The following is an 18,045-nucleotide window of genomic DNA, read 5'->3' on the forward strand; positions in this document are numbered from 1 at the left end:
GATATGCTTTAGTTTTAGTTCAATCTTCTGCACCCATTCGTGTAAGTGACATCTCTAAAGCCTGTTTAAAATCATGACACTTGTCCACTAATTGAACCAAAACTTAACAGGTGTCAAAAAGTTAGAGAGGTCACAAAAATGAGTGCAGAAGAGAATGGAACTGTGGTTTTGCAGTCTTAAAATTTGTGTTTATACGATTGAAGCTTTTTTCATGATTTTCGTAGTTTTGTTCAAAAACAAAAAGAGAACATAATTTCTTTTCTATTTTTTTTTTCAATGAATACAACCAAGATGCAATTATAAAGTGGGGACTGTCCCTTTGTCATTTAGTACATCCATTATGTAATTAGAAGCATTATCCATATCTGCCTATGAATTCAATTAATCTTAATCAAGTTCCTTGCTTACAAAACAATAGTGTATTTGTTTACCAACAACAATTGCCTTAAGCTGGGAAAGAAATTCTCTCCGGATCCCTTTTACCTAATCTTCTTCATCAAACAATTCGAACCTTTGAAATTTGATCCAACGATTAAAAACACGGGTCCACTTTAAATGTTATAATAACTTTAGTCGTTGGATTAAATTTTAAAGATCCATATTGTTTGATGAGGAGGATTAGGTGGAAAGGATCCGAAGATGATCCTCATCCTTAAGTTGGAGGCTTTCGTTGGTGGGTAGAAAAGAAATACTATTGTTCCTTGTCATGATCCTTTCCCTTATTTTGGATCTGTTTAATTATTATACCCTTTCCGCTAGTTGAGTAGTTTTTGAGTTACTTAATGATTGATCCAATACTTATGTATCTTGAATTCTTGATTATTCAAATATTCAAACCTCACAGATTTCTAGATGACATACTAAGAATTGAAATTAGTATTATTTTTTCAATCGTACTTTTGTAATTGAGCAATAATGTCAAAGAGAACTATGCAGGGCTCTCCGAGTAGGCAGGCTAGGCGAGCTTAAGTGGGTTGGACGGCTTATATGTTACAAAAGAACATCTCTAAAGAAGTTAGCAAATTTTTTCTTTAAAAATGTCCTTTGCTAACTCATTTAGAACTTTTTTTTTTGTTTTTTTTTTGCTAGGTAATAAACTTTATTAAGATAAAGAGAATCCTTGAGAACAATCGGAACCCATGCAGTTAAATAAAAACGCTTGGCGTGCCTCACTAGGAAGCACCCTATTCCTAATACAAATGTCATCAACATTGTGACTAATGAAACTAATAGCATATGCGAGGAAGTTAAGTTGGCTTCTCTATAAATATGTTGCCACTGAATAGAATCAAAAGAGACCGCCAGCTGTTTGATGTTCTCAAAATAGTTCTAAACCTTCATAAGATCTTGCAACGTCGAGAATCCTATATATTTTAAAAAATACTTTTGAATAAAATATGGATCCAACAAGTACACTTGAAGAATTATTTGGTCTTTAAATGTCCTTTGTGAGGTCCAAATTTTATTTTCAAAAGTTTTACTAATACTTTTGAATAAAATATATTGCAGGATCCGATTTGCTAACTTGAAGAATTAGCAATTGATACTGTAAATATACAAGGTTAGTTGCTACTTCTTTAATTTATTAAATGAGTTGCTACTTCCGTCGGAGATGCATTTTTTTACGTAGCACATCTAATCCATCTTTGCCACCCAATTGCTACATCCCTCAAGGATCCTCTAACAAATTTAATTAAAATAAGAAAACTGCCTATACCCGCCTTAGCTACACAAACTAAGGAAAGAAATCATAGTTAGAATTTGGTATAGCTGATGTCACATTTCATCTCAAGTTCATGCATAACTAATACCACAAAAGCCCAACTTAATAAATAAGTTGTTGAACACTTCACCAACCACTGTCTTTGTAATACATCTGTCATTTGATAATCTGACTTCACAAATGGCCGGATATAATAATCTTTGCTTCCAGCTTATCAACCTCAACATGTTGAATTAAATTATGCACAATATCAATAGTAGTTTTGTTGTAGCCATTTAGTTCAAAAAAAATAAAAAAATCAAGAGACAATAAAAAACAAGTGTAGAGATCATTTCTCGTTAGTAAAATATAAACATCAAATAGTCAGACTATTTTAACCAATAAATTTCATTATAAGCATAAATATCAAAATTTAACAATTAAAAAACCCGCATCCTCAAATTTTTGCACTATAAAATTCATAAATTGAAAGTTAAATATCATTTTTAACTTGACAGGATAGACACACTTCTTGTTAATTTTTATCTTTTAATCTTCATTAATTCAATCGTTTCGATAATAAATAATTTAAAAAATATGTAAGAAATAAAAATAAATGACAAAAAGAAAACACCTCGAATGGGAAAGCGTTGGCAGTGACGCGGGAACACCTTAAAAAGAAAAAGAAGAGCAGAAATGTAGTGACAAGCCATACGTTTCATGTCCCCACCAACAAATGCGCACTCATTTCTTCTCTGATTGGTCTGCCCTTCACACCTTGTGGGACAGTGTTTCTGCAAACCCCACCCTCTTTGGATCATAAAACAAAAATAAAGTTAAAAGTAAGTGCCCAAAAGTAAAAATATCCCAAAAGAAGAAACAAGACCCCAAAAGGATATTTATTAAATAGATAATGTTAGAGAGATTAAGATTACAAGTTAAATAATGTGTCATCAATAAGTACAATATTTGGTAATAAACTAATCATTAACTTTTATGTCTTTTAGTTTTCAAAACATTATCTATAAATTTAGCCTTCCTAGCATAACACAACCGACCTTTGAAGGATTTGAGAGATTTTCCAATATATCCGGAAGGTGAATTAGTACATTACTAATATAAATTTAGGGAAATAAAAACGGACATTATTTATCTACTTACGTTGCATACATGAAAAAATATATTTCTGCAATTGAATTTTCTCATTCTCCCTTATTGGTTTTATTTCTCATACTACAAGGCAGTAGTTTGTAAAATTTGATTTTCTTAGGAGTAATGCTATTCATACTATATTTTTATACCACATTTTCATACCACTTTAGGTGGCATCTAATGTGGACAACCACATTATTTGAAAAATTTGCAAAACCCAAGGACATGAAGGAGAAAGACTTCTCTTATACCACAATCATTATTTAATTAACTAATTTTTCTTAATTATTAGTTTATTAAATGCCACCTAAGGTGGTATGAAAATGTGATACAAAAATATGGTATGAATAGTATTACTCTTTTCTTAGCATTACTTAGAAAAAAAAAAAGAATCGAAAATGTAAAACAAGAAGTTTGAAATGTGAAGATAGTATTTCTGTTGGGGTAGTGTTATCCACATTCAACTTTACTTCACACACACTTTCTTAAATCTGAGCGTTGAATTCAATAAGTTAAAGAAGAGCAAACATAAAAAATTAACAGATGTATGATAGGTAAAATTGAGTATTTGAATAAAACTATCGTACGTTATTATATAAGAAAAACTAATGAAAAGAGTTTGAAAACTTTGAGTTTTAATTATAAGGATAAAATAAAAGATAAAGTGAATAGTATTAAGATTAACTTTTTAATGTAAAAATATAATTTTTTGTTAAAGTAAACAGTACTAAACTGTTCGTTAAAGTTGGTATTATATATTCTCATCCAACACACAACTGCATAGGCTTTCCGACAAGCTTCAACCCACACCCGCATTTCTCCATTAGATTATCTTTATCATTATTCCTTCTCTGTCCTTCAGAAACTTTGGTTCTCTAGCAGCAGCAGCAATAGTATAATCTCGACTGATGAACTGAGTGTCCTTGGGTCTTGGACGGATCTTCAATTGGAGACACAAATTTCAAATTTCAAGCAAATCGCTTTGACTTTCGAGTTAAAGAGCCAAAGGTAATGGAAAAAGGAGCAAACCTATCTCAGCTTTTCCTTTATTTTATTGTTACTTGCTCTTTTGAGAGCTATTTGTTCATTTTTTTGGTTCGTTTTATGTGACTTTTCGAAGGATTCAAAGGTCGAATTTTGTTTTTGGAATTCTGTGGCACGATCTTGGTCGCTGTGCTTTCCTTTCCCTGTTTTGCTCCCTTGGATTCCGGTGGTAGAATATAATCTCTCCGTGTAGAAAGGTAGGTGGCTTTATTGGACTGTGCAAATATCTTTGCATTATTATTGAAGGGTTTACTTGTTTTTAAGTTTGGGGTTGTGTGTTTCGGAGGAGCTTACTGGCAAAGTGCTTGTTTGGGGTTTTTGGCTTCTGGGTTTTGCTTGTTTTTGGTTGATGTGAAAGATTTCAAGGTAAGGATTTCTGGGTTTTGAGATTGTTCAAGTGGGTTTTGATCTTTGAATTACAAGAAATATTTGTGTAGTTTTATATCTTGCATTATTGCTCAAGGGTTTGCTTCTTTTTAAGTTTGGGGTTGTGGTGGGTTTTTGAGGAGCCTACTGGAAAAGTGCTTTTTGGCTTCTGGGTTTTACCTTTTTTTGGTTTATGTGAACGATTTCAAGGTAAGGGTTTCTGGGTTTTGAGCTTGTTCAAGTGGGTTTTGATCTTTCAATTACAAGAAATTTTTGTTTAATTTTTTATCTTGCTGAAGTTAATAGGTTTGTGTACTCTCAGTTTCTTGTGGTGCTTATACTTTGCTTTGGGGTTTGAGTGGTTCTTATGAAAGTTCCTTCTATGAATGTTTGTCTTCTAAATTCTATATGTTTGAGAATTGGTGTTTATTTCTGGACATGCTAGGATTTAGTTATATTTTATTTTGGGGTCTCGTTTTAAGCATCATAGAAGGTTACAATTTGTGTTCGACTGAATCCTTGGATTTAACTAAAACAGTTCGAGTTTCTAATTTATGCGGTAACTACGCCTTGGATTTTACTGGAGTCGTACGAATTTCTAATTTATGCCTTGAGGTGTTCTATATTCAAATTGGCTTTATATGTTTTTAGTCTAAATTGTATCCAGTTCAGCTAAATATCTGAGCTCGGTCTTTGGAATTAACTAGGTGGTGCTTTCCAATTTTAGACTTATAATTTTGGAGTGACTCGAGTTTTCTCAGAAAGATCTTTGTCGTGCTTTGTCAGGTTAACTTCCTAGGTGTTCATGATCATGGATTCTCCTCTATCTGTTGTGTCTCCATTCAAAAGCCCTGTTGCCGAGCCTGAGAAGCAGTTCATTTGTACCAGTGGGCCCGTATCCAATGCAACTGATGCCAATATAGCTTGTAACTCAGAGAACTTCATTGGTGTTCTCGAGGTTTACGTTCATCGGGCTAGGGACATCCAGAACATCTGCATATACCACAAGCAAGATGTCTACGCTAAGCTATGCCTGACGAGTGATCCTGAAAACACAGTCTCCACCAAGACCATTAATGGTGGTGGTCAAAATCCAGTCTTCAATGACAATGTCCAGCTCAATGTTCGGAGTGTTGATTCCTCCCTCAAATGCGAGATTTGGATGCTGAGCAGGGTCAAGAATTATCTTGAAGATCAGTTGCTGGGGTTTTCTTTGGTGCCTTTGTCGGAGGTCTTCGTTAAGAATGGGAAGTTAGAGAAAGAGTTCTCTCTTTCTTCAACTGATCTGTTTCATTTCCCAGCAGGGTTTGTCCAGTTGTCCCTCTCGTACACTGGAGATATCCCAGAAGTAATGTCCCTGGCCTCAAATCCTATTGTGCAGGACTCGGAGACAGCTGAGTCACGTGAATTAGATAGGTTAGAGTTCCCAGATCCGAACATTGACAATGAAGACCAGAGAATGGTTTCAGAGTACATTAAGTTCCCATGTTCTGAATTTGAGTCTCAAAGCTCTGAGAGCTTTGTCATTGCTGACTCTGAAACTCAGGTTATTTCCGAAGTGGGTATTCATGCTGTTGAAAGTTTCTCGACTGCTACCATTGAATCTACTCCTGTTCGGAAGCTTGATTCTCCCCCAAGCAGTGTGTCAACTAATGGTGTTTCATCTCCATCGGGTCATACAAGCTCAGAGTCGTATGATGCTCCATCAGCTGTGAAATCTCCAAACCACGAACAAGTTTTGGCGGTGGAAGAGAAAAAGGTGGATAAAGATGACGAGATTAATTCGTCTGGTGGGGTGCCAAGTGAGACATTTGAGAATCCTACTGTCACAGTCACCGTTCCAGAGCAAACGGTGAATCCTACTGCCACAGTGACCGTTCCAGAGCAAACGGCGAATCCTACTGTCACAGTGACCGTTCCAGAGAATACGGCGAATCCTACTATCACGGTCACTGTTCCAGAGCACACGGCGGTGCAGCAGGATTTTGTAGACATGTACATGAAAAGCATGCAGCAATTCACCGAGTCCTTGGCAAAAATGAAGCTTCCGTTGGACCTTGAATCACCAACCAATTCAGGAAACTCGAGCACTGATCAGAAAATACAGACACCAAAGAGCAGTGGTTCCCGGGTGTTTTATGGCAGTAGGGCTTTCTTCTGAGCTTTCGTTTCACTTCATCGGAGGAAGAAAAACAGGTGACTCTAGATTTTAGATTACTCGTACTGATGTGTAATAATGTTTTATGTATCGTGGTATTTCCCTTCGTATGTTGAGGTGCTTTAGATGTCACGAAAATCTTGACTTGTACTTGTTACAAGCTTTGTTCTATCACCTTGTATTAGTGCATAAGAACTTCTGTTACATCTTTCCTCCTCGTATCTACTTTTAATTTTAACCTTAATTCTTCGATATCAAACTCCGTCGAACTATATGCTAATCATGTTTATAATCATGAGTTATGTTATAATCGCACAATCACATGGTGTGATTAACGTCAGAAGTTTGGAAGGCCAGAGCAGCTGCAGCTGTGCTTTCGGCCATTGAACATGATTGGTTTTATAATCCAGTGGATCTAATCATGAAAAGGCAAAAAGAATCCACCAGAGATCTTATCCATCCCCATCCATGTGACTTGGACAAGTTTGGTTAATCTTCCATTATTTCATACGTCTCCTCCACAAGTTGATGTTTTTGTGCCTCTTGAAAATTAGGTGTATAATTCGATTCCGTAATTAGTGTAATCTCTGCGACAATTGTTAATGTTAGTGATAAATACTTTCAAGAATCAAATATAGAAATCTCCTCGCATGTTAACGGCCGATATAGTAATGGTCGGGTGCAATAACAGTTTGGTTCAGGATTTTTTTCCTTTCAAGATGGTGTTTCGAGTGTTTAGTTACGAGCTTATACTGAAATTTTGGGATCTTTGTAGCAGAAGACAGATAGAGAAAATATCGATTACAACATCAAAGGGGAAATCTAGGATTCAGGTTATCCAATTCCAAACCATTTCAGATGCATAATTTCAAAGTGGCACTTCAATTATTTCATGTGCTCTGAGGTTAATATGCCTCCTGCAGATCCATGCAATCTGACTATCGTCTCTGTATCTCACTCTCCATAACCTGAACTTCTCAGCGATATCCTTTCTGGTTGAGCTTCTCCGTTCTCTCAGGAAATCCAGAACCCATTGTTGCGCGTTTCTCTCATCTTGCTGGATATCTCTTGAGCTTTCTGCAGCCTTGCTTCTGCTCCTTCCCTGCCCAATTGCTGCAGCCTCCACTGCACCGGCAGCAACTGCCCCTGCGGCTCCATCAAGGAGGGATGAATCGGCCAGGCGGGCAAGTTCCCTGCTCAAATCCGGTATCATTTCTCCCATGCCAGCGGCTAGATGGGCTCCTATCTTGAGATTAAATGTTAGCAGTTTCATGAACTTTGTGGTGTAGGGTGCCAAAGACTTCACGGTCCTGTTGTCAACCTGTTCACACCCCATTTGATCTTCAACGACATGCATTTCTCGTTGAAATTCGCACAACGTGTGCAGTCGAATAGCATTCATGCCGGGAACCATGTTGGTGATCAATCTCCTCGAGTAATTTTCTGTTCTAACAAAGTAGAACATATTCGGCACTTTCTTCGATTTGAACGTTGTATGTCACGAGGTAATTCACTTTGCGATGAAGCTCAGCAAGTAGTCTATGCTCGTAATATCTCAGTCCTTGGATCTCCTGTTTCAAGTCTCTGATTTCTTGCTCAATGATCTTCAGCCTCTGCAAAACCGCTTCAACCCCCTTGGCGATTCCACCAAAAGTTGGATCAACTTTGTCAGGCTCGTCACTTGTGGATATTATGTTCTCCGGGTTGCTCTCAGGTGGGATTTGCAGTTCTTGAGCAAGGTTGTATAGGTCATGATATCTCCGATGCAGCACTTCACGGAAGTCATCATCGGATAGGAGGTCCCAGGCCAAATCAAAACCAGGTTTTAGGATTTGTCTTCCAGAATCTGAGATTGGATCCCAGGTGTGCTGGTAATCGTACATGCTGTCTGCAGGAACAGAAAGTAATGTCTGATTTAATTGTTGCAACGAAACAGACTGCGTTTTCCGGTATCTGGGAGGGGTGAGATTTTGAACGCATTCTGGCCGTATGACATTTTCAGTTAAGGTGATACCGTTGCAGAGGCTATGAATTGCTGGAACTACAAGCTGCTGGATGACCCTTAGGGTTTCTGTCAGGTTCTTGGTGGAGCATGCGAGGAAATCGATGTAGTAACGTAGTTGTCCTCCCAGTTCTACTCTGATATAGATTCCGTTGATATTTATGGAGATCAGGTACTTCTCAGGACCGTAAGATCAACTGTGAGCAATGTTCATCATATATTGTAGCTAAGGACTACTACATTAACTGGTATTGATGTTCGTGTTGTAAGAAACGCGCGTGCACATACGCACATGTATTACAAGAAACCAGAATACCTTGACATTTTATTCCAATGCAGTTATTGGAAAGATTGTATTAAAGTTGAGATATTCAAAGCAGATAGCTACGTATTTGATGAATTTGTGCTGAGGTTTGTTTTGGAAAATGAGACTCAATAAAATCCAAAATAATTCGAAGAAAAAAGTAAACGAAAATTGAAGAGCAAGTTAAAAGGAAGGATTAGGGAAATTCTTGCCTGTAATCGGGGAAAGAAGCTGGTTATGAGGAACATGTGGCTGGAATCATCACATTCAAGATGCCTCCCGGCATAGAGGCACTCCAGTCTGCTTAACTGCCATCTTTGTGGCTTTCCTCTTCCTTCTTCAAGAATGGAGGGGATCAACAGCAAAGAATTACGATATGATGGGTTTTGTTCGTAACATTGTTCCAGTGTAAGCATCATTCACACAAGATCACTTGCATCCAAGTTCTCAAATACCTTCGAACCCATTCCAGGAATCGGACTCTGCAAGCTTCCTCTTAGAATCTTCTCCAAATCTTTCTTGCTGATGAATCCATTATTCTCATTGGAGTTTTGGTTTCTTACATCAAGTCTTATTAGTTGGCCAAGCACCTCGCCGCAAAACCACTCACAATCTAAGATCAGAAACCCGAGCTCATAAATCAATTTCCTCTCCTATGTGATGAAGGCAAGTAGCAACAACCTGTCTCCTCATTTCCACCTTCTCTTTGTTATCGTGTCTTGATTGAATTCTTGGTGATGGAACCTTTACTTGGCATAGCTCGTTGAACTCCTTCCACTCCATCGCAGGCTTGTTGTAGTTCTCGGATCTCCAATCTGATAATATTTGTGTCAGATCATTGCACAGCTGATGGATTCTTGGGACTCTTTGGAGAACCGTCTTGCTTGTCTTTAGAAGGCAGTGAGTGAGCTTACTCACTGATGCCAAAGATCTTGCATCAACTGTGAACACTGTCGGGTAGAAGTCAACAAATCCTTGGAACTTGTCTCGCAATTTCTGAATCGAGTTCACAGCAGCCTGTAAGTTTTTTTGAAGGTTTGATTGATTTTGTCATAGTGCGTGAGTACGACTGTGACATTTGCGAGCATGCATTGCTGCACTCCTATTCTACAGTTTGAGACTATGAACCTGAGCCAGTACTGGAGGTTCTCTGTTGTTCGTTTTCCTGAATAAACTGGATACGATGACAAGAATGACGCAATGCCATGCCCGGGAACATGAGATCATGGAGACAATAGAATTCATGCTGACCAGCAAGATTCCATCTCGAAATATTTGTGTTATCATCTTTGAAAGTCTTTATCTTCATTCCAACTGTTCTAACTGCTTGCTCAACTGGGTTCACTAGAGATCGTACTTGGTCCATGTACGGAAGCTTTGAAGAAGAGAAACTCTGTGATATTGAATTACACAATGTAGTCTTACCTGAAAGTCGAAACCCAAAAAGTTTTTAGGAGATGTCATGTGCTTAAGCCAATTCAATTTTTAAACAAAAGTTTCACAGTTACCTGCATATTCTTGCCCACAGAAGAACACTCAACAACTTTTCAGTACTGGAAGTGGCATGTCTTTAAGCAAATCCATTTCTGGTTCAGCCTTCCCATTCTGCCCTAATCTTTAATGGACCGCATCGGTTTTTCCTGAATTTTGCAGCGGTGTTCTTGCGAGATCAATACTTTCGAGCCAAGGATTTACCTGCAATGTCTCCATGATTGCCTGCAGTACCAGCTCTCCTTGAACACCGTTGCAGCCCTGTAACGATAAGTGTCTCAAGCTGGCATTTTTCTCCAAGCTTTTGAAGAGTTTAACAAAATCATCGGGCCTTAAATTTTCATCATCGTATATCCCTAACCGCATTAAACTTTCGTTGGTTGTCAGTATCTGTAAAATGGTTACAAGTCCCTCCCTCCCAATGTTGGTTCTTCCACCCCGAAGTGTTACTGCTTTTAAAGTAATGTTTGCTTGATATTGCAAGGCAGAGAACCTGCTCAAAGGGCAGAGTAAATGCTCAACTCTGATGCCTCCAAACGTGTTTCCATCTAAATACAAGCTCTCCAAGCTCTGGTTTTTGAAGAGTCCAGCTGCTACATACACAACTTCCTTATCTTTCAAAAGTTTTCGACAAGATTACCTCTTTGAGGCTCTGGTTCTGTTCCAAAACCCATTGAAACTTCTTTGCCCATCGTGACTTCAACCCCACTCCAGTAAGGTCGAGTGACTGACAGTTGAGCTCCACCCGAGAGCGCAGGCAACCCTGCAAGCACCCTAAAGATCAAGCCTGTAAATTCTAAATGTGCTGTTTTTGGGTAGAAATTCAACCACCTTCGAACTTCTTTCTCCGTTTTCTCCACTCCAAACATGGACTTGCATAGTCCTATTTATTGCAAAAACTGCAGAAACAAGTGGAGTTGCAGTGATTGAATTCGTGTAAAAAATCGTCAACACCTTCAGAGTTGAGTTCACTTCAATCATCTTCGAGAGCTCCTCTGCGCCTTTCGACCCAATTGAGTCTTCCCATATCTGCAACTCCTCCAAGCTCTCATTCACCTTAAGAGCAGAAGCAAGAAATGCAGCTCCAGCAGACCCAATGCGTGATTCCGAAAACATAATCTCTTTGATTTCTCTATTCCTCTTCACAATCTCACACAACTCTGCCAAGCATTGTTTGCCAAATCTGTTTCTCCTCAACACCACTTGCTTGATACTCAAACTACTCTCAGGCAACGCCGAAAGCTCGCAAACCTGCTGCACTTCCCGCTCGACCTGGTGAAACTCCCAAGTTCCTCAAAAGTTGGTTGGTTTTGGATGTCGCTAAAACTGCAACCCAGAAGCCATTGGAGATCTTTGAGATTGTTCTGGCTTGTTGCCATTGCTGTAACAAAAAGAAAATGGCCAAAATATTTGTTTTGTGATGATTATGTCAGGATCAAGATCATATCAGTGACATTGTTGATAACTGTTCTGTAAGTTAATAAGAATTTGTAGTAAAATAATTGGCAAACCGCGTATTCTTTATTCGGTGTAAGGGTGCAACTTTTGCCTTTTATGATTCATATATTCTCAACTTCCACATCAGGGTATGTTGCCTTTAAGCCATCTTGTTTCAAAAGGTGTAACGTGAACACTTCTCTCCTTGTTTTGCACTCTGTGCATGGCTAGCCATAACGAGGAAGAACAACTTACATAACATGGCACACCATCATGTGATGTTTCGTGTAAATGAATTAAGGAATATCGACAAGAATTTACATATGTATTTACTTCATTAACACGGGACACTATCGTAATAGTGTACCAGTGTCATATTAATCCTTCTCCATCTGAGAAGGTCATGTCTGGATAACCTACTATTTTGTGGGAAGGGAAATAATATGCGGTAGCTACCACCGCATAATCGATCCGCTATGCTCCACTGTTATGTCGAGATAATTTCGAATCCCGAATCTAGTCTAGTCCTACACATTATCCTACCCAACTTTATCACTAGGCTAACCCCGGTTGCTTAATCAATCTATATAATTTAATGTGGAAAAATCTAGGCAAATCACTAGCAAGGGCCAAGCATACAACATGGGAAAAGACAGGTTTTGAGGGCAATGCCAACTTTATTGACATTTTGAGCTGCGAGCAATGCTCCTTTTTCTCTTTTTTTTTCCTTTCCAACTGAAAAGAACAAAGGAATCCTATACAGCACAAGAAAAAGGCGAGCGAGTGTTGGGGGGACAAATAGAAATCTTATGTGATTTCCAATCATTGGGACTCTACCGTTTAGCTTCAATTAAGTTCATCAGGGAAAGTACAGAAAATATAAACCGCACACTGTTTTTCTCCTGCACGCCCTTATTTGTTTATGCTCTTTAATTCGCCTTTGATTTAAACCAACGAAGAGCGAGCAAGAGGAGAGGAGAAAATGAGCGTCGAAATTGCTTCCCTAAAATTATTCTCATTTTCCACAGAATTGAGAAGAAACAGAAAGTTGTATGAGAAAAAAGAGGAGAAAACAATTGAACTTAAAAACAATGAATCAAAATGTTAAGTAACTTATTGGATTGGGGTTACCCCAGTTGGGAGTCCCTCTATTGTTTCACACTAGTAAATCAGAAAATCTCACATACAATCTGAGAGAAAAAGCAAATCCCAGAAGAAACATAACAACCAACAACTTCGCCAGCTAACAGAAACGAAACGAAATGAAAGAAAACCCGAAATTCAGAAAAATCAATTGCTCTATCTCTTTCGACAGACTAATGCTGGCTCGTCCCACCGAAGATGCAAGGTACATTAATTGAAACCGTCTTCCTGAGTATGTATCCCGCAATCTGATGCTACACCTCAATCGAATTTGAAGAAAGGAACCTAAGATTTCGAGGAACAAAAGCAAATCCCAAACCTTGACAGAAATTTCCATGTAACTGCTTTCCCTCTGAATGTGTATACTTCCAAATCAAGGAACCTCGTTAGAACTATATCAGTTTCCTTATAAGCTGAAAATCTTAATAAGGGAGACGTATAATATTCACAACCTTCAACATTTGACTGGTTTCAGTTCACCTACTATCACCTCTTCATACCCAAACAAATCACCTAAGCAGCAACTCCTGAAGTACATATTATCAAAGAAGAAAGAACAGAAAACAATGTGAATTCGATGAAAATAACGTCTAACTATTAGCATACAACTAATTTGACACGTTAAAAGAGAAGCATTAAAAAATCTTCATTTCTGTTACATATAATTTGGACAACTTCAACGTGCATGACCGTTAATGGAAACTCAATTAACGTCATCCATATCAATTTTCAAAAATTTAGGTTTGGGTGCTGGAATGTTATCTTATCTCTTGCATATATGAATGTGAACATGAAGAATGTTGTGGAATCAGTGTTATTAGTATCATACAGAAAAGGGGCTGTAGTTTTCTATCTTGTGTTTAAAGTTTAAACATATGTAACTTTCATATGAATCATCCGCAATCGAGAAAGATAAATCTTTTATATTCAAGAAAAGACTTGTTCATTTGGAATTACCGTGTTCTCTATAAATTTCAGTTATAAGGAGATAGTTACCTCTATTTGGTTGTGTACTGGTAACGTTGTAACCTCCAATATAGCCACCAGAACTTTTGGTTGTGACGTCTGCAGGTAAATCGCTCAGCCCATAACCAAATGTGCTAGAACCATCTGGATCAGGACTGCTAGAGCGCCAAGTTGAGTCGCCATAAACTGAACCGTTCTGGTACAAGTCCCCATAAAAGCCCTCATAACCAACAGTTGATCCGGGAAATGAAGGCATTGGGGCTATACCAGTGCCACCGTTTCTTCCATATCCTCCTCCTCCCAACCCAAAGCTGCTACCTCCACTTCCATAACCATTGGCACTATTATAGCCAGAATCACTGCCTCTACCTTCAGTTGAAAAAGAATTAGCGCCCCAATTTGAACCATTGTTTCCAATCGTAACTTCAAAACCTCCATTTGCAGAGCTCAAGTAGGCCCCGGTACTGGCAGGGTTCGAGTTGTTGTTGATGCCACTATTTTGCCAGACATTCCGAGTAGTTGAGTTTACTACAGGACTGCTCCTTCCATTACCGGCATTATACCCAATAGGGGTACTATACCTGTTTGAATTGCCACTATAAAAGGGGCTTAACATCCGTGCATATCCTAGACTACTGCCAAAGTTGGAATTTCCGCCATAGGTTGGGCTCAACCCTGGCTCCATATTCACACCTATTCCATATCCAGAAGTGCCAAATGGAGACAACCCGCTACGACCACTAGAGATTGGATTGAACCTGGTGTCCATGTTAATGCCAAAACCTCCGATTGGGCTCGTATTATAACCCTGAGCATAGCTGTTCAGCAAACTATTGGTTCTACCCGGACTATAGTTGTATCCTATCATAGGGCTCCTGCTGGGTCCTGGGGATAGCTCCTTAGGGACTGCCCTCTTGACCTCAACCATCTTACCATTGAGTTCATGAAATGTTTTATGCAGAACTCTGTCAACAGCCTCCTCCGAGTCATAAGTGATAAATCCGAAGCCTCTTGGCCTTTGAGTCTTGTGATCATACATTACTACAACATCAGTGACTGTACCAAATTGATCAAAGTACTTCTTAAAGTCACTCTCGGTCACTGTGGATGCTAAACCTCCAACAAAAATCTTTTTTGTGCGTCCAGGACCCGGGGAACCATTGACAACCCCGATTCTGTTTAAAATGTGCTGATCCTCCTTAGGAACAGCCTTCTTTGCTTCCACCTAAAATTGAAAACAACAAACTTAACAAAATTATTAGTGCCATCCTAAGTTCGCGTGTTGCAGATTCCAAATAACCAAATGCAATTTGAATTGATTGACTCAAATCTAGTGAGAATACAGATAATCGAACTAAACGGTTTTGTTTCGTTAACCATAAATGCGAACTAAACGTCATGTCTATGAGAATATGATCCTTACTAAAAATCCTACAACAGAATTGACATAAAGATAGATCGGAAGCGATACTCACTGTGCGGCAATCGATCATGTGCTTATCCATGACAACTCTTTCTGCAACCGCAGGATCCGCAAAGACAACGAACCCGAATCCACGAGCACGACCGGTTGCACGATCCCTCATGATCACAGCCTCCACCACCTCTCCATACTTCCTGAAATATTCCTTGAGCCGTTCCTCATCTGTGTCCCAGGAAATCCCACCAATGAAGAGCTTCCCATGATCTGGTTCCATCTTTTTCTGCAACAAAACATCACAAATCCGACCACCTAATTCAATTCTACTGAAAAAAAAAAACACACTTAGAAACATATGCAATTCAATCTGAATTGAAAATCCGCCGAAGAACTTCATAATTCAACAGGAAACGGCAAACTTTTCATCGTTAATAAATCTGAAAAGACTCCGATAATCGAAAAAATCGAAACATAGAGATCAAAATGTGCATGAGAACAAGACATTACCTTGTCCAAAATTCAGACAGAACCCGGATAGTGCTCTGATTGAAACAACAATTAGGAAACGTCAAATCCAATCTTGGAGCATCAGATCCTTCATGAAACAATCAGAAGAACAACAAAGTGGATTTCCTAAACAAAAAAAAAAGCAAAAAATTAAAAAATTGAGCGGAGCTGTTGTGGATCAGAAAACCAGACAGACCCAACAATTCAAAACAAGATGAACAAAAAAAATCAAAGAAGTTGAAAACCTTTACCATTTGAGGAGGACCCAGATGAGAAAAAAGATGAAAACTAAGATCCAAGGAGTGGGATTGGAATATATGTAATGAAAAAAACAGAGGAGGATGTGGTGGTCATCCTCTCTATTTCTCTCTTTTGCTATTCTCTGTCTCGTGGCTATTCCACTCCCTGCCTTATAAGTATATTTAAAAATTTTAAATAATAAAAAAGAAATGGGGAATTTGGAGGAGCTTCAGATAGGCAAGGGGTAAGGGACAATTTTTATAAATAGACTGACAATCCACTGGTCTAAGAATATTAGGAGGAGCCAAAGAAGGGAAGATGATGACAGAGAGGAGGTTTCTTTTGCTCGAAGAAATTTAAAAACCAAAAAACAAAATTAAAGTAAGGAAAATGTTGCATTGTTGTACTATACTCGCCACATGCTCTTAAGACAAATTATAGAGCATTCAAGTACAGTTGCTTGACTTCTTCTAAGGTCTTTTTTAAGAAGCATACGATATTTATTGATGAGAAAAATGAATAAGGGCCTAGTTGAGAATTCAGTGCATTATAGAGGTTTCGATAAAAACTTTTTTGGAGATTTTGACTGATCAAAGGAAAAAAGAATGTACTACACCTAAGTTACCTAAGTTTATAAATTCTAGCAATCTTGAAATAACATATAATCAATTAAATCAAGAATTCCTAGAACCAAATCAAATCATTTCCCACCGATAGTTCGAAGCATGCGATTGCACGTAAGCACCAAACCTAACATTAGACATTTGTATTTTGGTGCCCTTAAAACATAACACTTAGTAGTACAATCTAATAGTATTCTTGTTCACTTGTAAGTGAGAGATCTTATACCCTTTTCCAGCAAAAAACTTTCCCTCTTCCAACAAACCCTAGCCGTCACCCCCTTCGCCGTCGGCCTTTGGCTATGGCTGGGGGCTGGTGGCAGCCTCTCCCCTCCATTTCCTAGCTCTTCCTCCCTTCCTTCCCCCCTCTTCCCCTTCTCAGCCATCCCCCTCCCTTTGCCATTCTCGTTTCTTCCCACCACCTTACTCCGACCCCTTCTTCCCGACCCTTCACTTCCTTATCTCCCCTCCCTTGCTTCTCTCCCCCCATTTTGAGTGTAGATATACATGGATCTATGCCCTATAGCCTGACATGGGCCTTGCCTTTTCAAGATTTTCTTCGATTGGCGCTCGTTTCCTAGTGTGGGGTTTAAATCTGTGCTGCAGGTGGGCTGGATCCCCCATCTTCGAATTGGTTTCCATGGTGGTGTCTCCCTCATCGACGACTTCAATGCTTTCCGCTCTGGAGGTTTGGCTTGGTCTGGGAGCTTAGCGAGTTCATCTCGTTGAGGCTCGGCTCAGCTTTAGCGTCTTGGTGTGGCTCGGCTTGGCTTGAGTGTGGACGCCGGCGCCCCACTGTCCAGATTTTGTGGGTGATCTAGGCCTAAGCACCTCGGTCCCCCTACTTTTGAGTTGTTCATCGGATCTTTCTCGGTGTAGTTTAGTTCCTATCGCTCCTGTGCACCGCGGTGACGCTGGTGTTTTGGCTAATTTGGTTTTCGCCTTTGTGCGTTGTTATTATGAGTCTCGTTTGCTAACAATGACTTTGTTGTGCATGGTCTCGCACTTTTGCGATGATTTTTTGTGGCCTCGCTATTCAGCGATGACCGTTGTGTCTACTAGTATCTCTCTGTTGTCGCTATTGTTTATTGTGACAGATCTATACTGGTAGTTTTGTGCGCTTGGCCACTGTGTGATTGAACTTGTGGATGTCTACTAGGGGCTTAATGTTATTTGTCAACTTTGTGCAAATTCATTCCAGATCAATTTATTGGTCACTAGAATTATGTACCCAATGACACTCTGTATTTGCTTGGTGTTGATTAATGAAAGGCTATGCTATCGTTTCTGGTAAAAAAAAGTGAGAGATCTTAAGCTCAATTAAAAAAAATCATGCTCTTGTCGAAGAAATTATAATATTTGACAAGAAAATAAAACCAAAAGACAAAACAATAAAACTACAATTCCGTTAAGTTTTTTATGGGATCTCAAACGATTAAATTAAATTATGTGGACACCTTATGAGATTTATGTGTAAGAGATGTACTCTAAAT

General features: G+C 38.8%; 2 protein-coding genes and 1 pseudogene across 6 annotated transcripts; 1 reads left to right on the plus strand and 2 right to left on the minus strand.

Moving 5' to 3' along the window:
* The first annotated feature begins 3,625 nt into the window (after positions 1–3,625).
* On the plus strand, positions 3,626–6,626 carry LOC103954555. Of its 3 annotated transcripts, XM_009366390.3 has the most exons (3): positions 3,626–3,862; positions 3,975–4,095; positions 5,051–6,626. In XM_009366390.3, exon 3 carries the CDS (start codon positions 5,070–5,072, stop codon positions 6,423–6,425), a length of 1,356 nt encoding a protein of 451 aa, XP_009364665.2. In that variant the 5' UTR covers positions 3,626–3,862; positions 3,975–4,095; positions 5,051–5,069; the 3' UTR covers positions 6,426–6,626. The 3 variants fall into 3 exon arrangements, with proteins under 3 accessions (XP_009364665.2, XP_009364668.2, XP_048420109.1); XM_009366393.3 differs by lacking the exon at positions 3,975–4,095; XM_048564152.1 differs by lacking the exons at positions 3,626–3,862; positions 3,975–4,095 and adding an exon at positions 4,109–4,264.
* LOC103954558 lies at positions 6,496–11,639 on the minus strand (annotated as a pseudogene).
* Positions 11,640–13,251: 1,612 nt separating this feature from the next.
* On the minus strand, positions 13,252–16,352 carry LOC103954505 (heterogeneous nuclear ribonucleoprotein 1). Of its 3 annotated transcripts, none has more exons than XM_048564182.1 (5): positions 15,944–16,352; positions 15,693–15,818; positions 15,241–15,508; positions 13,796–14,990; positions 13,252–13,326 (listed from the first exon to the last, which is right to left on the minus strand). In XM_048564182.1, exons 3-5 carry the CDS (start codon positions 15,460–15,462, stop codon positions 13,313–13,315), a joined length of 1,431 nt encoding a protein of 476 aa, XP_048420139.1. In that variant the 5' UTR covers positions 15,463–15,508; positions 15,693–15,818; positions 15,944–16,352; the 3' UTR covers positions 13,252–13,312. The 3 variants fall into 3 exon arrangements, with proteins under 3 accessions (XP_048420139.1, XP_048420138.1, XP_009364617.2); XM_048564181.1 differs by having other exon boundaries at positions 15,241–15,511; XM_009366342.3 differs by having other exon boundaries at positions 15,241–15,468; positions 15,944–16,350.
* Between the last annotated feature and the right edge of the window lie 1,693 nt (positions 16,353–18,045).

Source organism: the organism of the source record quoted next, unplaced genomic scaffold, assembly GCF_019419815.1.
Source record: "Pyrus x bretschneideri cultivar Hongxiangsu unplaced genomic scaffold, Pyrus_bretschneideri_v1 Contig38, whole genome shotgun sequence".
NCBI classification, from domain to species: domain Eukaryota; kingdom Viridiplantae; phylum Streptophyta; class Magnoliopsida; order Rosales; family Rosaceae; genus Pyrus; species Pyrus x bretschneideri.